This window comes from Mesoplodon bidens (genome assembly GCF_964165515.1).
Source record: "Mesoplodon bidens genome assembly, chromosome: 17".
Classification (NCBI taxonomy): domain Eukaryota; kingdom Metazoa; phylum Chordata; class Mammalia; order Artiodactyla; family Ziphiidae; genus Mesoplodon; species Mesoplodon bidens.
The window spans coordinates 9,284,191-9,304,572 of record NC_138174.1 but is presented as its reverse complement, the minus strand read 5'-3'; the positions used below and the strand labels follow the sequence as shown (position 1 = coordinate 9,304,572).

The following is a 20,382-nucleotide window of genomic DNA, read 5'->3' as shown; positions in this document are numbered from 1 at the left end:
AATATTTGAGGTAGTACCGAAAGGGCATAGCTTTGGAGTAAAACACATGTGATCGACCCCTCGGTCATCACTTTAGAGATGAGGAATCTTGAGTAAGCCATTACAACCTCTGACCCTCAGTTCCCACATCTGTTAAAGGGCGTACCATCAACGACCACAGAGCTACAGTGAGGACTACATGAGATGACAGTGTATGTAAAGCTTTTAATAAGGTTATCTGGCACAGTAAATTAACAGACTTCTTTGTCTTAAATCGAACAATTTTTAATGTCTTATTTATCTACATTTCAATAAAGTAAAGTTAATTTATTCAACAAACGTTTTTTAGTACTATGTACACTAGGCACTGTGCTGGGTGCTAGAGATAAACTAGTAAAAAAAAAAAAAAACAAAACACCACCTCTGTCTTCATGTAGTTTACAGTGCTGGAGGCAGTGGGACAAGCGTTAATCAAACAATTCAAATGCCAACTGTGCTAATGAGCTCTATAAAGAGGTAGACTAAGGGGGCGGATAACAGTGGGGTTTGTCCTGATCACAGAAATCTAGAAAGGTTTCCTAGGGAAAATTCTTACTTGTAGTGTGAGTACGAAACAACTAGACGCAGCAGAAAAAGGAAGAGTGCTCCAGGCATAATGAATAGACTATATTTTATCTTTTGAATGTCTATATACCTTTATATGCACCCTAATAACTTGTACCTCTGGCAACTAGGTGTAAGGGGATTGAAAGAATAGCCTAGCTGACAGAGACTAAGAAGAAAAGACTGGCTAGATAGGACTGACCAAAGATGCAGAGCTTTGTAGGGCACATTATCTTAAATGCAATGGTGTAGTGTTATGGGATTGTAGGGTTTATACTGTAGGGTTTGTTGTTGTTGTTGCTGCTGCTGACGGGATCACTGTATTTCACAATATAGTCTGGCTACACTGTGAAAATAAATTTGAGGTCAGGCAAGAGCAAATGTGAGCAGACAAGTTTGGAGGCAAAGAAATGAGAACTACTTTTTTTTAATACACTGATGAAAAAAAGAAGAAAAATTCCAGGAATAATCAGAAGGTAAAATCAACAGGACTTGATGACAGACTGGATATGAGCATAAGGAAGAGGAGGAGTTGGGAGGTCATTTCTAGATTTCTGATCTGCATTGCTAGCTGAATGCTAGTTCTATTTTCAGATATATAAAGAGGACCACATCCAGGAAGGAAAGGTTAATGCACTCAGTTTTAGACATGTTGAGTCCAAAGTATTTTTTTTTAATTAAAAAATAAGAAAGAAAAACAGGTCCAGATCTTGCCACTCTCCTACTCATCAAAGCCCTGCAGTGGGTTCCCATCAAACTCTGAACAAAAGTCCCAAGAGGCATACAGGTATGATCTGATTCTTTGCTATCTTCTGAATTTCTCTCCTACCCTTTTATCCCTTAGTCACTTTCACTCCAGAAACACTGCCTTCTTGAAATCCTTGATGTACTTTTCTTCCCTAAGGACTTTTGTACGTACTCTTCCCTCTGCCCGTAATACTTTCCCCCCCCATATGGCTTGATTCCCTCACTTAATGGAAGTCCATGATCAGATGTCACCTTCTCAAAGAACCTTCTTTGCCTGTCCTATGTAAAACAGTCTTCCTGCTGAGAGGCTGGGCTGGAGAGAAAAACTGAATGAAATCTCTGGTAGTCTTGCAAGGCCTGTCACATAATACAAGTCTTACTCCCAAGACTTTTGAAACAAGTTTGAGTCTAACAAAAGCTGCAGCCCAAGCCCAACTCCATGGGTTGAGGTAATCAAGCCCTAAAATGCCTAACAGAAAACAAGGCAAATTCTCTCCTGGTGGAAAATGACATCAACTTCAATCTTTCAGTTCTTTTATAAACATTCTCCTGCAGAAGGGGAAAAAATTAAAAGCCCTATAAAGTGAGAGAAGGAAGTGTGACCAGGAAAAATGTGACTGGTAATAAAGAAAAAAAAGAACTAGGCAATGGGATCAGATCCACAGATGATGCAGATGTTAGACTTAGTTATATAATTCAAATGTTTGCCAGCTGTATTCTTTTTAAATGGGAGGAAAGAGTAAAAAGACAGAGACATTGAAAAGAAAAATGAAATCTATAAAATATAACTGGACATTCTAAAACTAAAAAATACAATATATGAAGTCAACTAATTGGGTTGGTGAAATGGAAGACTGCACAGTGCAGAAGGCAGGCTTGATAAATCTGAAAGATGGGTCAACAGAAAACATCCAAACTGATGCACAGAGAGAAAAAAAAAAGCAGAAAGATCAGGGAAGAAAATAAAAAGCACATGGGACACAAACAGTAAAGTATATTTATAACTGTAGTGCCAGAAAGAGAGAAGTGATAATAGAGTAGAAGCAATATGTGAATGGATAATTTTTCACAACTGATGGAATACATCAACCCACAGATTCAAGAGTTCAGTAAACCCCAAGCATGATAAATAAAATGAAAAACATAAGTATGCTCAGCACAGTCAAACTGCTAAAAACAAAGAGAAGATCCTAAAAGCAGCCAGAAAAAAAACACACATTACCTACAGAGAGCAAAAAGGTTTTAAGCTGACTTACAAAAAAAATATGAAAATCAGAGGACAACAGAATGCTAACTTTTAAGTTGCCAAATAAATAAAACTGCCAATCTAGAATTCCATATCCAAGGAAAATACCCTTCAAAAATGAAGGTGTGATTAAGACCTTTCAAACAAACAAACACTGAATGAGTTAACTGCCCCCAGGCCTGAACCATAGCAATATTAAAAGCTCTTCAGGATTAAGAAAAATGAATTAAGATCGAAGCACAGAACTACCAAAAAAAAAATAAAAATGAAAAAAGTGCAAAGAAAAGAGAAAATGTATGTATAAACAAGTAAGAACACTGACTACTGAAAGCATAGATATTTCCAACATTTATAACTAAAAAGCTAATAAAAGAGATAAAACAGAATAGTAAGAAGTACTTCACCTAGCCAAAGGAAGGTAGGAAAAGGAGAAAATAAAGGAATAAAGAAAAAATTGGCAAAAAAATAGCAATAAAAGCTACTGTATCAGTGATTATACCAAAAATAAATAGTCTAAACACTCTAAAGAACAAAGATTCTAAGATTGGATAAAAGAATAAGACCAAAGTATAAAATGTTTACATGACATGCACTTTTAAACATCAGGACATAAACAGGTTGAAAATAATGGAACAGAAAAAGTTTTGTCATGCGAACAATAGTTAAAACAAAAGTGGTATGGCTATATCAATTATCAGACAAAGTAGGCATGAAGTATTCATACAGCTAACAAATGATGTTTTATAATTATAAAAGTGTCACTTCATCATAAAGACATGAACAATCCTAAATTTTACTGAATAACGCAGCTTCAAAGTACATAAAATAGCTTCTCCTCCAATCATCTCTACTCTCTATCCTGCTTTCCTTTTCTAATCTCCATACTTTTCACAGTATGACATTATATATTACTTATTGTTTTCCTTAGTCCACCACCTCTTTGTGGAGAATGTAAGCTCCACAAGGGCAGAGACTTATTCTATCCTGATCATACTATATCCCCTGTAACTAGCCTAGCACATGGTAGGTACTCAATAAATATTTGTTGAACAAATTAATAAAACTGTCACTACAGTAACTTATTTTCTTAGTGCTTACTTTTAAAGTTTATATGATCCATTTCTTTTCTTCAGTTATGCAACCTTTTAACTTAAATAATACTTAGTAAGTCTCTGCCAGCCAAGATGTTGCATGAGAAGTTTAAATAAGAAGTCTGAAAAATGTTACTAGGAAATATATTTCCTCTTTATGAAACAAAGCCTCCAAAATTAAAAATCACTAAAATGTGCCTTCCTCCATTTAGTAAACATATTTAAATATATATAGATAGATTCACATAAATAAAATAATACAGTTATATATTAGCTTTCATGTTTATTCAACTTCACAGAAAATCCAAAACTGTGTCTGAAAATTGGTTATCTATCTAAATACCAACTGTTCATTATGGTGACATAATACTATGTGGTAGGGGAGATATGCCTAAGTTAAACAAATTCTTAAATTCCTGACATTCTTTAAGTGGGCAAAAGGAAAATCAAAAATCAAACTTACAAGTTATAAGAAAATACAGAAAGTAATGCAACCTTTAATACCTGGAACAAGTTTTACAGCCACATTTGTAATTTACATATACAGTGGAGATCACTGAAAAAGCTTCCTGTTGCACTGCAGCAAGAAATTTTATTATAGTGTAGATTAAACGGATTTGCTACAGAGTGCAGCAAAGACAACCTCACTGAAGAATCATAAGATCTTCATAATGGAACTTGTTACAGTGAGTTAAATATTTTCTTAATTTTTTTATACAGTATGTATTTTCAAAATGAACATTATCACTGAAGAGTCTGCTAACCACTGTTAGCAATTAACGTTTTACACATACTTAATTTTACTTTAGTTACAGTATGTGGTTCTCCAAATGTTAGTACATGAAATGTTAAGTTTCAACATAATGAGATAATCCCCTAAGATGACTCAGGACATCAAAACTTTGATCATTATTGCACCTATTTTTTCTACAGAAAAATGGAAACTTTACATCATAATCCTCCCAAAAAGTGAACAGACAAGTTATAAAATCACAGACTCATTGTCATTGAACAAAATCTACAATGAACATTTTTTGTGAACTGATGTACAGAATTAAATGTGCAATGAAATTTGGTTAACTATGATCATGCAAATAAAAATCCTCCACAATCATTTTTTCACTGTTTTATAAAATGGTCTTAAAGATATACTCCCATAAACATTTCCGGTGCAATTTAGTCAACGACAAAAATACAAAGCTATCCCTTATTCTTTATTTTATAGATTTAAAAACATGCCTTTGTACTGCTGAAATAGAAATAGCGTGTTTGGGAGAACTGAGCTAATGACACATTTAAAAACCAACTGTATCTTGGTCCAACATTAGCTGCCTTGATATACAGCAGCCTCCCATAATCACTGGTGTCAGTACTGTTGTAGATGAAGAATAGTTAAATATTGAGAGATTAAGACACAATTCAAAACTTTTTTTTAAAAAATAAAAGGCCGTTTCATAAACATGAAGAAATCTTCAAAAGAAAAATAATCACATCAATTGTGATATACACTGGAAAATAGTAAAATGTCACTTTCCAAAATAGTAGTTTCTTTATTATATCCCCCATCTATTATAACCAACTTGGAAATATACCTTAAACATAATGGCATATTAAATGAAAATGCTCTATTATCCATTGTGATAAATTTAATAAGTTAGAATATGATTTTCTTTTCTGATGGTAACCATGAAAAAAATGAAAGAACAGCACCTGAAATACTAAAATGAATTTAGGAAAGCATTAAGTTGTAACCTGTATGTTTTGGTTGAAAATACAGTTCATAAAACTGTATAAAGGATGCTGCCTTTGTTTCTATATTTTGTAGATTACAACAAAGAAAGGAAAAAAGATATGCTCTAAACCCAAATATATTTCCACTTCTCCCAATCTGGACAAAGTGGAATTCCATTCAAAGTTCATAAGATTGTGATACCTACAGTAGCTCATATAGTTGGATATATCACTCCCACCCTGTCCCTCCCCCGCTGAAACAATTTTTGGCTCCAAAATAAAGTACAATAATAAACTCTTGATGAAAAACTATGTTATGGGGCAATCTATCATATACTATGGCTAAATACGAATTTACAGAAAAGAGCACATCCCATTTTCAGCACTTTTTTTCATAAACATGCAACTCACTATAAAATACAAAACACTTGCTTTCAAGAACAGCTTTATAAAGACACACTGCATCAATAAAATTTTTTTCTTTCTGATTAACTTTACACTGTTATGGAGAACTGAAACACTTCTAATGTGTATATATCAGATTTTATATTATAGTGTAATAATTTGCATTTTCTGAACATAATGTTCAAGAGGAAATATCTATACACAATAACATTCTAGACTATTAAAAACTAATTCAAACTGCAGAATTTTATTGATACAGTAGATTAATAAAAACTGAAAAGGGATGATAAAATGGGATAAAGAATTCAGTACATTATTTTATAACACACTCTTTAAAATTATAATATTTTAAATCTCTTTTTAAAATTTTCCTTGCCATGAAAGGCCAGAAAATTCTGGGACCAATACTGAGGTGTAAAATAATCAAACAACTTCAGGACTATTCCACAGTTTGCGTGGCGTCCTCCCATCAGAGGCATTGTTCAGGTGTAATGGCAGACAGTTTAGCACCTCTGAAGATTAAGGGTGCCCAGGAGTAAACACTAGGTAAGATACACAAGGGAAAGAGATCATTTTAACTCTCCAACAAATTGTGACATCAAGAAACTGACACCATTTGTTGAAAAAAAAATTTCACAGTAAAACTGCAGAGAATACAAATACAAACACTGACAGATTACTGCTTAAGATCTATCCTAACAAACTCTTTTCAAATCAATAGATCCAATAAACAGCTGGGTACTGTCAGTTTAAAGCCGCAGATAAAAGCTATACAAGCACTTTAGAAGTCAGAAACATAAAAAAAAAAAAAAAGAAGAAAAAATATATTTACAAGTTTCTTCTTTATGTCTACATAGCCATCGCACATTAGACTTTTTCACAAGACTCCATAGTCAATGTTATCACCGTGCGCGTGGCTAAAGCATGTGACCACAAATACATGAGGTCATCAGAGTAAGGTCCAACTGTCCACTCTTCAGCAGTCCCATTTTGTGCATCAAAGGCTTTACTCAGCCTGAAGCTTGACAAAAAATTATTTTTTCAAAGCTTTCACATAGGAAGTTATTAATGACATTTGTTCATCGCCTTTCTCTTTTAGAACTTCGCCGCCGTACCTTGAAAGAAATATCACCAGATGCTTAATTAAAATGGGTACATATTAATTAGACACAGCAGTAATTATCATTATTTTTTAACCAATCATTATTCTTACATGTTGATTTTCTTTGCTTTTCTTTCCTCAAAACCTTTCTCCTGTGTTAACTTTCTGCCTTGACATCACATATTTAGATGTACATAATACATGAATGCCCATAAACAGCCTTTCCCAGGATAGCAAAAGAGAGAACTATCTTACTTTTCTATTTAATAATTTTAAAGAGAAATGAACAGAAGTCAATGCCAACAGCAAGAAAAACAATTGCAAATATCACCTTTTTACTTATGTTTCTGTAGTAAAAGAAAACATTTGATATTTATGAATTTAGGCTTACAGCTGTCTTTCTCAGAAAACAGCTATTGAGTTTGGATCATAACAACTATCAAATACATATAAATAATCTGAAATTCAGACATATTACCACTTACTGGCAAGTACTAATGAAAACGTAAAACTTTAGTTCAAAAAAGATCAGTATTAACAAGAGGAATACAAATAGAACAGGATTTTAATTTCTTTGATGAAGACATCAGTCACTATGTACAACTCTTCAGCCTTATTTTTCCACCCCCTAAAACCCTTTACAAACAAGCCCAACTAGTTTGAGACCATAATTCAACATATTTTTCTGTGGTCTTAATTCATTCACATAAATGCATCCTGATGCAGATAGAAGTGCTGATTATATTAAATAGAACAGAGGGGCAGGGATCAACCCTGGGACCTGATCAAAGAACACAGGTTTCTCAAACAAAGATGGCTGGCTGAGCTGACCCAAAGATTCAGCATTAATGTTAGGAAGATGACAGCTCTTACTTAAATGTGTTAATTATATTTCTTCCAAAGGGAAAAAATCTGAGATGTAACCAACAAAACCATTCATTTCTTTAAAAGAAAAGTATCTCAGGAAGCATCACATTCCTACTTCTGTAAAAGAAGTGTCTATTACCAATTTTATGAATTCCCAAAGCTAATTTTAATTAAAGACATGATTTTATTCTATATGACTAACTACTAGTAGCTAGTGGGAAACTCCAACAAATACTTACGAAACATAAACAAGAGTATATATAACAGATACAGGGAGAACTTAAATGCGTAAGGTGTTGACATCAGACTGCCACTTGTTCCTCTCTGCATTCAGTTTTAAACTGGGCATTTACCCATTCACTAGGCTACATCTATTATTCTCACTTGGTTTCAGGTTTTCACAAAGGATATAGTCTCCACTATCTAAGCCGGTAGATGAAACAACACTATAAACTAATGAAGAAAAATATATAAATATTTAGAATTATTAAGTAACAGCAAGTGCTAAATGGATCTGACCAAATATTTACCAACTCTAAGTCTATATTCCATACTATTTATTACACATGGCACTTTCATAAACACATACATTTACTGCAGAAACTTCTTCTTCCTCTGTTTCTTCCTGTGGATTATCATCGACAGGAGAGCTACCCTGAAACACATCTACTTCTTCACTTGAATCATTTTCTTTAGTAGCAGCTTGTTTGGAGCGTCCTACACGGCTAGAGTAAAACACATGTAAAATAAAATGAACATTCTGATCCTTAAGTGGTAGGTTACTTCATAACAGGAAATGCTTTAAATATTTCACAGGCTTTCATTTATTATCATTTTTATTCTCAATTACCTTGTAAGCCAAGAAATATTTTTCTTACATTCTGAACCCTAAACAAGCACTTAATCCTAGAATCTTATAAAAAGATCTACCAAATAATAAGTCAGTGTGACTGAGACCAATACCATAAAGGATTTTAAAACATAACCCAAAGTCTACTCTTCCTTTTACCTTTCTCAACTCAGTAAAAGGCTGAGTTGCTCAAAGCAGAAACTTTAAGAGTCTTTCGTCATAGTCTACAACTCTTTACCTGGCCCTAAGATTCTACTTATAAAGAAATCTCAAATCCATTCACTTCTCTCCATCTTCATTGTTACTACGTATTTCTAAACCATTCTCATCTCTTGTCTCTTCTCTCTACAAGTAATCTTTCAAAAATGTAAAAACAGCTGATGCCACGCCCCCTAGAGAGCCCCCTATGTACTGAGAGTAACTGCATAAACCTCCTTAATACAGTATATAAAGCCCTGCAGACAGGCCTTGCCTACCTGTCCATTCTCATCTCTTTCCACTCCCCAGTTCCCCACAACTACAATTCAGCAATATCCTTGCCTTCCTTCAGCTCTCTGAATTTGCCAGGATTTTTCCCACTTCAGAACCTTCCAAAACAGTGTTCCCTCCACCTGAAATGTTCCTCTCCCTACTCTCTATCAGTCTAACTCCTACTACCCTCAAGGAATCAACTGGTCACCTTCCAAAGAGAAAACTTCCCCAATTCCCCAGCCCTGTCCTTACATTCTCTTACAGCACCCTAACTTTATCCTTCAGGGCACATATCACAATTTACTATTCCATATTTATGTGTGATTATTTAATGACTACATGCCTATTTAGATGGTAACTCCTATAAGGATAAGAATTGTGCCCGTTTCGTGCCACTATATTCCCTAGCACCTAGTACTCTCTGAAACAGGAGACACTCAAAAATATGTAATAGATGCCACCATTTAATTAAATGTATCTCTCTTGATAATTTTTTTTTAATTAAGAACATAGCCTATCATTTCTATAAGCAATCGAAAATAGATATTGTTTAATCCATACTCAAACCAATTACTCAAACGTACTTGATTCAGTTTTTCAGAATTAATAGAAGAAAATACAAGGAAAATAACACAATCTTTCTCAATTCCACTGAGGTCAGAACAAGAAAACAGACAAATCATAACATATGTTATTACATTACCTCTAAAAAGGGGCTTCCCAGTGAAAGGAAGTTAGGCTGTTAAGACAGAATACAGAATCTCTTTCTGTATTGATTTTTTAACAGAAATGCTTGTTTGATTTAGAACACTCATGTGAGGAACTTGTGTAATTTTAGGAGGTAACATGATAATCATCTAAGCCCTTAATTTTATGAGGCCCAAACAGAAACAAATTAAAGTTACAAGCATGAAAGATATTCACCCCGTTATATTCTTGTTATAAAATTAACCATGGGAATTTAAGATGCCTTAAGAATATTTTTTTATCAAAAAAACAATGAATTTCCATGGTTGAATACAAACACATTTATGAAGCTGCCACAAAAATGTACTTACCTTACTTTTTATCTGAGGGAAAAATTATATGGAAAAAGGCAGGAAGTACTGGCTAGACACTCAGGTAACTTTTCCTCTTCCTATGGAATACACAGGAACAGGAAAAACTTTGAAGGTAACTGAGTATTTAACCAAGGTCTGTTGGCAACTCTGAAAAGTCAAGCTACTCAAGTATGGGATTACTTTCAGAAAAACTGCAAAATTTCTAGTAGAAGACATGCTATTCTATTTCCACTTTGAGGAGAAAAAAGTGCCAATTTACAAATTACAACACTGATGCCCCCATCACTTTAATAAGTTTGGACACAGATTTGTTACTGTAACTCTCCTATAAACATGTACTTGTGTGAACATCCAAAACTATCTATGGATACAGATGTGTTAATGTGATTAGAAAACAAACAAAATCAAGACATCAAAAACTTGAGATCACCATGTGATCATTTCCACAGATGTAATTTAAGAAAAATGATGCCTGTTACTTTCCGACATGGTTCAAAGAATCAAAGCAAAAGTGTAAAAGCTATTTTTTAAAGCTGTTGAGGAAAGACATGAAGAAAAATTGTAGCATGGAATGACAAGGTAACGTGGTCTATACTGTAATTATTTAAAAATACTTCATCATCTCTTCAGGTACCATAAAGTATGTATTGGAAATAATAAACTATTTGGTATTTATTTACAAGGTTTTGTCTAAAACCTGTAAAAATGGACAAATGTCACCAAAGGTTGACTGGGTATCAATCACCTAGGTAAGTTTACAAAAATGTTATCTTACCTAGTGTAATGGGGCTAAATATATGGGATTTCAATACAGCCCTACGTATATTTAGAAATTTATGAACCCCTGCAAAATAATTTGAAACTGGTTTGAAATTTAATATTATTTACAACTTACACATTTTTGGGGGGCTGTGATGGTGATGGCGTTTTTGATGGTCTTCCTCGTCCTTTCTGTGGTGTGGATTGTGTGGATTCAACTGCGCTAGTTTCAGGAGATTCTGCTCTGCTTTGGGGAAGACCCAAATGTGGATAGCATCAACTTATGATTTATAATATAGTAACTAAATGCATGCAGTTTAGAGTTACACGTATTTACCTCTGCTGTGCTCTCCTTGAAGTTCGGTGCTGTTTACTCTTTGACTTCTGCTCTGTGCTTCCGCTTTGTCTTTCTTCTTCTTCCTCTGCTTCTGCTGTTGAAGGTCCAGGTTTTTTTTTGCTTCCTTTTTTACAAGTTTTCATGGTTGGCTCTTCTTTGGGTGTACTTCCACCAGGAGGTTTTGGTGGTCGGCCTCTTTTACCTTTTTTTGGTGGACTATTCTGTTCATCCTCATTTTCTAATATATCTTCTTTGAGCCTCTTTTCCTCAGGCCACGGCTGTTCATCTGATTCTGAAGCCGTATGGCCCCTCTTCCTTCCACGTTGACTGCCTTTAGGTTTCTGTTCCTGTACCAACTTAGTCAGGTCATCCATCCCTAATTTCTCCTCTGAATCTGTTACAGGTGTTTTTTTCCGGCTTCTAGGTTTGTCCAATTCAGACTAGGAATAAAAGCCACAATTTCAAATATAAAACTTAGTATGCATTGTTAGTATATGTATTTTTAAGAATCAAAAAAAAAATCTGTTATCCACTTCAGCCATAAAAATGTACCTAAATAAGGTATAGAGTTCTGAAGTACATCAGAACCATAACTACTTACTTGCTTTTATTAATAATTTTCTAATTTGAAACACTATCTGGGGGTAAGAGGGTAAGTTTTTACTCTTACTCAAGCTAGAGAGCCTCAAATGAAACCCCTCAAGATCAGTATTTGATTAGATTATAAATTTTTGGTGAAGAGCTATTTCATAAAAAAGAACATTCTAAATTGAATGCTTAAATAATGGACAACTATACTAAAGTATAATGGATCTGTTTTGATAGTCAATTTAAGTAATCCTAATTTTACCACACAATGTATAATAAGACATAAAATATCAACTATATTATATATATATCATGCATACACATCATAAAAGAACTATTTTTATTTTATAAAATGGAGGTTGCAAGATACAAAAGTTTAAACATATTCATCATTTATTAAAAATTCTGAAAACACTTCTGAATCAAAGATACCACTTCATCCCAGATACAACTAACAAAAAAAATAATTTAAAAATCAGTGACTTTCAAATTTAAAATAAAATATCAGTCTACATTCACAGAATTTAATCACTGACCAGCAGATGGAGACTGAGGAAATTCTTCAAAGAAACCAAGAATAGTGATATGAATTTATAATGCTCTCCACAGGTATACACATGTACATAAAACACATAATATTTATAGTACTAAGTTAATTTCCAAAAGGTCTGTTCCAGTTTACATTCTTAAAAAATCAGTGAAAAGAAAAATTATCTAATTACTTATAATTTTTTAATATGTTTAATTAGTCATTTGTGTTTCCTGCCTGTGAACTGCCTAATTATATCCTTGGTATTATTTATGCCCTTTGTCCATCTGTTTATTAAAGTCTGAGTTTTAATCTAAATATTCTACACTTTTGTGTATATTTAAATTTTATTTCCTATTTGTTATGAACTGAATTGTGTCCCCCAAAAATTCATATGCTGAAGTGTTATGATACGATACTACTTGGAGATGTGGCCTTTGGGAGGTAATTCAGTTGAGATAAGGTCACGAGGGTGGGGCCTTCATGATGGGATTAGTGTCCTTATGAAAAGAGACATCAGAGAGATCTTGCTGTCTCTCTCTCCACCATGTTAAGAACACTGTAAGAAGGTGGCCATCTGCAAACCAGGAATAGAGCTGCTACCAGGAACTGGATTGGCCCACACTTGATCCTGGACTTCCCAACATCCAGAAATGTGAGAAAATTAATTTGTGTTGTTTAAGCCTCCCAGTCTATGATATTTTGTTATGGCAGACTGAGCAGACTAAAACATTATTGTACCTTGTTTTAGAATAGGATGCTGAGTTGAGGTTCTAAACTTTTTCCTACTTCCACTGCCAAACAGACATCTAATCAATTTCAAAATCACCGATTTGTAATGCTTCCTTTATTTTGCATTATTTTTCAAAAAATAATAATGTGGGCTTCCCTGGTGGTGCAGTGGTTGAGAGTCCGGGTTCGTGCCCCGGTCCGGGAAGATCCCACATGCTGCAGAGCGGCTAGGCCCATGAGCCATGGCCGCTGAGCCTGCGCATCCAGAGCCTGCGCTCCGCAATGGGAGAGGCCACAATAGTGAGAGGCCCGTATACTGCAAAAAAAAATAATAATAAATAATAATAATAATGTTTCTGGGCTAATGTAACAACAGCGCAATATTTTACTAATTATAACTAAGTATGTTTGTGTTTGGTTGGCCTGATCTTATTACTCTTCTTTTTTGCATCCATTTTATTCTTCCACATGGACTTAAAATCACACTGGAATTTTACAATGATATCTTCATTTAGAAAGAACTGTCATCTTTTTAACTCATTTTTTCCATGAAGGAATATGGCATGTCTTCTCTCTCTTCTGTTTCTCAGTTTTGGTATTTTCTCCACATAGGTTCCCCCTACCTCTTTTTAAGGTTATGTTTAGATCCATCTATCTAATTTCGTTGTTGTAATGGTCAGTGTTGTAAAGTAAATCCCCTTTCCCCCAAGTGTACATCTGATATAAAGTAAAATTACCAGAGTAAAATCATAGTTACATATATACATACATACATACGCCTACACTCTTAGTTTTTCAACTGCTTCCCTTATTTTTTTTAAGAGTACAAAAATAAAAATAAATTTGTCTCTTCTTTTTCATTGTCATACTTTTGGCTCCTATTTAATGTCTTTCAGAGCCGGTCAAATATTCTAGAACAATTTTAAATAACAGGTTGTTTTGTTCCTGATTTTTTTTTTTTTTTTTTTGCAGTACGTGGGCCTCTCACTGTTGTGGCCTCTCCCGTTGTGGAGCACAGGCTCCGGATGTGCAGGCTCAGCAGCCATGGCTCACGGGCCTAGCCGCTCTGCGGCATGTGGGATCCTCCCGGACCAGGGCATGAACCCGTGTCCCCTGCATCGGCAGACAGACTCTCAACCACTGAGCCACCAGGGAAGCCCTGTTCCTGATTTTTAATAAGAATGTTTCAAGTATTTTGCCTTTAAGAATAATAATTTTGACTAAATCACTGACTACTGATTTAAACAGATAAAACTTTTAGCATGTTAATGAAGTATCTTTCTAGTATTAATTTACAAAGAGTTCATATTTGTCAAGAATGAATTCTAAATTTTATTTATGTCTGCTTGGCATGATCTGAGATTATCTTGTTAGTATTTTTATTTGGGATGTTGATTTGCTTTTTATTCTTTTTAGCATTTAAATTATCCTTGAAATCTAGGGGAAAATAAAGCCCTATAAATAATTGGTTTTAATTTGTTAGTATTTATCTAGAGTTTTGTACACAAATTAAAAATTAACTGTCATTACTTAGAGATGGGAAGAGAAATATTAAATTAAAACTAAACCCTCCAATTTTAAATGCTACAATTCATTCTGACATCCAAAGATCTGAAAAAGTGGCTGAATTCATTTATGCTCTGGAAAAGGTTTGCTTTTGCAAACCCAAAATTCAATGTCTGTTTTCTTGAGAATATCATAAAATAATCTAAGCTTCCTAAAGCACTATATTCTCTAATTTTTCATTTTGTACCATATTGTTTTCAGGACAGAGGGGGTATAAAATTGAGGTAAGAAGCAGGAAATGGGGAAAGTATGTTATTTGTAAAACTAAATATTACCGTACAAATGTATATGAAGAATAATCCCTTTGCAGTGAAATTTCAATGTGAAGCTCGTAGTATATAAAAAAGACGATACTCTTTCACCATAATCTATTGGTCTTTAAATTGAACTTCTGTCTCATAATGCTCACCTCTTTGAGAATATTTCAGTTGAAACGAGCTTATTAATAAGGTTCTTCTGAAAACGGATGCAATGTTACACAAAAGACAGCCAAAGGCCTTCATTAATTATATAAATAAATCTCAAAAGCTCAGAAATTCAAAACTGTTCTATAAAAAATAGACTTCATTCTGCATTGCTCCAAAAGGTAGAACTAGATATGGAATTTATAGGCTAGCAAAATATTAACCATGCTTCCTAATTAAGGGGGTAGTGGGGAGGGAAAGGAGGCAGTATATGTAGGTATGGGTAGCCTAATTGAGGTTTCCAACAAATGAGAGAAATTATAAGCTCTCCACTTAAGGCATTTTCAAGCACCAACTCTCATAAATGATAATGAAGGAATTTCTGCACTAAGTGAGAAGCAGGACTAGAAGACATAAATACCTTTTCCAACTCAAGGATTCTTCCATAAATCAGGATAACAGGATTCCTTTCTGGCTAAGCAATCAATTTTTAATTCTGTTTGGGTGAAAATTTTAAACAGCCAATAAAAATCCGAATTTATAGTATAGTTAGGATTTAGTAAGAATTTTAGAATTTTAATTTTTTAAAGTGGAAAGAGAAACAATCTGCTAAAATAAATTACTGGAGAAATCTGAAAAAAACTGAAAATAATTTAAACTTTTGAGGATATGTAAGCTTGGGCCAGTGGAAGGCAGGAGGGCAAGTTCTATGTCAGAGAAAGCAAATGTTTTTATTAATAACCTTTTGTCCCTATTAATCGAGTAGATTAAGACACATTAACTTTCATTATTATGATAATCATTAATCAAAAATATTAATCTTTATAACAAAAGCAGCAATAACCATTCATTTGGGTTAATTCTTTAATCTGATAAACCTTACCAGCTAAGTATCCACACTTCACTGATAAAGGAACTCATTCAGGGAACCTAATGGGTTATTCAAGAAATGTTTAGAGCTAACCTCGAAAGTCAAAATATGCTCAATTAATGCCATCAGGTTGTGTTGCAATACATAACTGTATTCTGTATCTGTACTAAAACTACCAAATTTGTCTTCAAATGACATTTATAAATTATGCCTATCACACACACATCAATATCATTGCTATTAAGATTTTAAAACTAAACAAGGACTTTATGAAAACAGTAGTATTTCCTACATTTACTAGAAACTTATTTAGTAATTAAAGGCTCAAGAAATCAACTAAAATGAAGGAAGCTTTAAGGACCCTCATTATAGCCTCCTTCTCTAAGGCTAAGCCTAAATTTACTGTGTTTAAAAAAAACACAAAAGCCAAGCAGTTCTGAGTATGGAACTGGCATGTTTGATTCCAAAGCTCTAAAGAATAAAGATTGCTTACTATAATGACAAGAAACACAAGAGGTTCAATATACTTAAATTACATGGTAGAGGATAATTATGAACTCAAATTTGTGAGTAAAATCAGATGTCAAACTTGAGAGTAAAATTAACTGGTTTCAGTGTAAAAATGACTATTTACATAGTAAAAATTATTATTATTGTACTTATTATAAAATCAAACCAAATATCTCACCCTTACAAGATCAGAGTCGTCTCTCTTGTCACTTTTTTTCCCCGGCAAAGGTGAAGACATTGTGTAATCTTCATTTTCACTGTGATCCATTTCAGAACTATCAAGCCTTTTAATATAGACATTTGTAATTGTTACTACAATCAAATAACCTTATAAGTTTTTCCTTTTCCCTAGTACAGCTTTATAACTTTATGAGGAGAAGTTTCATTCTTTTCAAAAGAAATCCGTTTTAGTATATTTAACACCATTTGGCTATTTTCCATCATCTTCCCTTTTCATCCCTTCCCTAGATTACTATTAGCTGACTCCAAAGTGGCATTCCCTACCTCAATTCTAGTGCCTCTATTCTCCACCAATAATCTGGGCAATCTTTTAAAGCACAAATTAGACCACTAGACTCCAGAACATCTTCCAGTTTTACTTAAAATCAAACCCAAATTCCTTACATTACCCACAAAGTCCAAACATAATCTGGGTATCTCACACCTTCATCCTTGACCATTATTCTCTCATTCCTACTCTCCAACCAAATTGATCTCTCAAACACACCTAGTTCATTCCCTTAGAAAGAATCTTAGTGAACCGATGGGATTTGGAGAAAAAAAGCAACAAAGGCTGAAAGAAAGTTTAACCAAAAGTAAAGTAGGGAAACTACGAGTCATTTGTTGTGAATAACAATGGGAGATGAGGACTGGGTAAAACTATATAATGGTCTTGAAAACAAACAAGGGAAGCCAATTAAGATTTCCAAGCAATGGAATAACCTGAAAACGTAGCATTTAAAAAAGATTATCTAGCAGTGATATGATATACAATACATAGACAGAGGAATAAGAAAGGGAAATAGCCAAATACTACAGTAATTAAAGAAAGGGAATGAATGATATGATGATAGCAGAAAAGAGGAGTATTAAATAAACACTGTAGAGAAAAATAACTGGCAAAACTTATTAGCACAGGGGAAAAATCAAAGACAATTTTGAGGTTTGTAGCATAGATGGGTGAATTAGATCATCTTTGATTATAACCAGGAATTCAAGGAGAAAAGCCAGTAATTTAGGAAATGAGTTGGTGGAAATGTTTTTGGTCATGTTAAATATGAGGCCATCCAGTAGAAAAATGTCTAAATGACATAGGTGAAGAAGGGTCACTTAGGTATCAGCCACTAATATGCATTAAAACAGGAATCTAGAAAAAACAAGAAGTTTAGATGTAATTTTTGTTTTAATTCGATTATACTATATATCATTTAATAATTTATTCATTACAAGGAAATTGATAAGACATTGTAGAATGTCTCCTCCCTTCTTTACTGATTGGTTATGAATAGTGCAAAAGACAACGTAATCTTTCATAATAACTTAGCAAAATGAATAAATGGTGGCAGTTTAGCCTTGTACAAGGCTCTGCTGCTGACAAATGGTACGCTAAGCCTCATGCTAAAACCAGTTAAAGTGTGAATTATTTTCCTTTTTTCTTTCTTAAGAAGAAAAAAAAAATCTCCTGCAAAGCATAATTCAAAAGTACGTTTTTAAAATATTTTTTTAAACAAAAAGTTTATATGTGTACATGGTAAAAGAAATTCAAACCGTATCAGAAAATCATCTCCCTCCTACACTAGATTATTGTAAACACTATTAAGACGTTGTGTACTCTTTCCAAAATTTTCTATGCGTATACAAGCAAATGAAAATACAAACCCTTCTTAAAAATTCAAAAATACTTTACACTGTTCTATTCTTTGCCTTTTTCACTCAATAATATATTGTGGAAAGTCTTCATATGACCTCATACCTCATCATTTTTTTAATGACTATGTATTCCATTGTATGGATGAACTAGACATTTAGTTTGGAAACTAGCTTATGTCTATCAACAATGATTGCCCCAACAACCTAAAATATGAAAGGCTGAGATGGAGTACATACCTAAATGAGTAAGCAAATACATTTAACTTGTAAATGGCTACCAGTATTAAAATAGGAATGTTCAGATATGCACTGATTTTCATTCACTGACATTAAATGTAAATTATGTTATTTTAGGTCTCATAGCCTTGATGGAGTCCTTAAATGTTAAGTATGGTATTTCTTATGTACTTACCTTCCTTTTATTCTTCCAGGAGAGCTTGGATTTGAGCTGCTGCTTGCATTGCTTACAGTTTCCATTCGTGATGATTTTGTCTGAGATTGTTTGCCTGCTGATGAAAGCGGCTTATTAACAGCTCCTAGAACATTGGTTGTTTTAGGCTGAAATGAAAAATGCATATCTATTTGATTAAAACCAAAAGAAGTTTAGATGTAAAGAATCATAAATAACACCTGTCAAAGTATTTACATATATAAATCATGAAAAACTTGCCTATCCTTAAGCAAAATAAGAATTATAAATTGAATATCATTGAACAAATATAAAACTATATAAACAGAATAATAGTTAAGTTTCTTAGTTATCTGCAGTAAAAGGCTTCCATAGGAAGTGAAAGCGCATAAAACGTATAGTCAAAACCGAAAACTGATAATTAGACTCTTGCCAGGGAAGGACGTAAGAAGACGTCTTTTTACTTTAATAGTTTTATCTTAGTATTACAAGACAAGATATGTGAAAGAAGGTCTCCAGGGTCTTACCATAAGCTAAAAAACAAGTTCTATATCTCAGCTTGCATCTATATAGTAAATGTAACTATTCCTTACTAGTAAATGGAAGATATCTAATACTTTTGATGCATCAATTTTTAAAGAAATACTAAATAATATAATTATGCCAACAGTCACACTAAAATAAACTACCACATAAAAATTAAAACAATTTTCAAAACATACTTTTCCAGGAGTGAAAAACGATTTCATTTCTGGAGGCAGATAATTTTTGGTGTTACTGAAGTTCTACAAACAAGGGAAAAAAATAATAGTCAATGACTACTGAAGCACTGTATCTACAAGGTGATGCAAAAGCCAACAAAGCATAGAGCAGCTTTTGTTTTAAAGTACATTATAAAATACATATTTGTTTAAACTAAATAGTCAGTTGAAACACAAAATTTTAGTCACTGATCTTAAATGCTGTAATAAGCTTAAACTAACCTCGTACTAATTCTAGTACTAACACAACATATTTGAGCTCTAACATGCTAGAACTCTAAGAGCTCATCAGCAAACACATGCTTATGTAATAATACTCTCCAGGGAAGAGACCTCATATACTCCTATTATCTTTTTTTTTTTTTTTGCGTTACGCAGGCCTCTCACTGTTGTGGCTCTCCCGTTGCAGAGCACAGGCTCCGGACGCGCAGGCTCAGCGGCCATGGCTCACGGGCCCAGCCGCTCCGTGGCATGTGGGATCTTCCCGGACCGGGGCACGAACCCGTATTCCCTGCATCGGCAGGCAGACTCTCAACCACTGCGCCACCAGGGAAGCCCACTCCTATTATCTTAATCACAAAAAGGTGAATGCTTAAAAGCAGACAGTCCCTTTTATTGGGTGAACTTACAGGACTGTTCTGATCTCTGTACACTGGGTAAGACGTTAACCGGTATTTTGCTTTAAAAAAAAAGAAAAAGGTAGTGGCTGTTTCCTCTCAGTTACTTTAACAGGCTTAGATGAACTATAAAACTCCAAGAGAGATTCTAAAAAACACCTTTTTTAGTATCATACAATACTTGAGTTTTCTGAGAGTGGTTTGGGAACATCCCTGTAGTGTTCCCAGGGTCTTGGGCCTGTTTAGTGTCAGTTCTCTGCTTGTTTCCTCATACCAG

At 33.8% G+C, this 20,382-nt stretch overlaps 1 protein-coding gene across 6 annotated transcripts in view; it reads right to left on the bottom strand.

Annotated features, from left to right (window-relative positions):
• Positions 1-3,929: 3,929 nt before the first annotated feature.
• Positions 3,930-20,382, bottom strand: part of PDS5B (PDS5 cohesin associated factor B) — a 200,465-nt gene continuing 184,012 nt past the window's right edge. For 2 of the 6 annotated variants that reach the window (XM_081214717.1, XM_081214718.1), the window contains exons 29-35: positions 19,450-19,512; positions 18,731-18,876; positions 16,628-16,733; positions 11,250-11,689; positions 11,049-11,159; positions 8,361-8,496; positions 3,930-6,917 (exon numbers count right to left, since the gene is read on the bottom strand). In XM_081214717.1, the coding sequence (XP_081070843.1) occupies positions 6,882-6,917; positions 8,361-8,496; positions 11,049-11,159; positions 11,250-11,689; positions 16,628-16,733; positions 18,731-18,876; positions 19,450-19,512 (1,038 nt within the window). In that variant the 3' untranslated portion in view covers positions 3,930-6,881. The remainder of the gene's footprint in view (positions 6,918-8,360; positions 8,497-11,048; positions 11,160-11,249; positions 11,690-16,627; positions 16,734-18,730; positions 18,877-19,449; positions 19,513-20,382) is intronic. The other 4 variants (XM_081214719.1, XM_081214720.1, XM_081214721.1 and 1 more) reach the window with 4 other exon arrangements.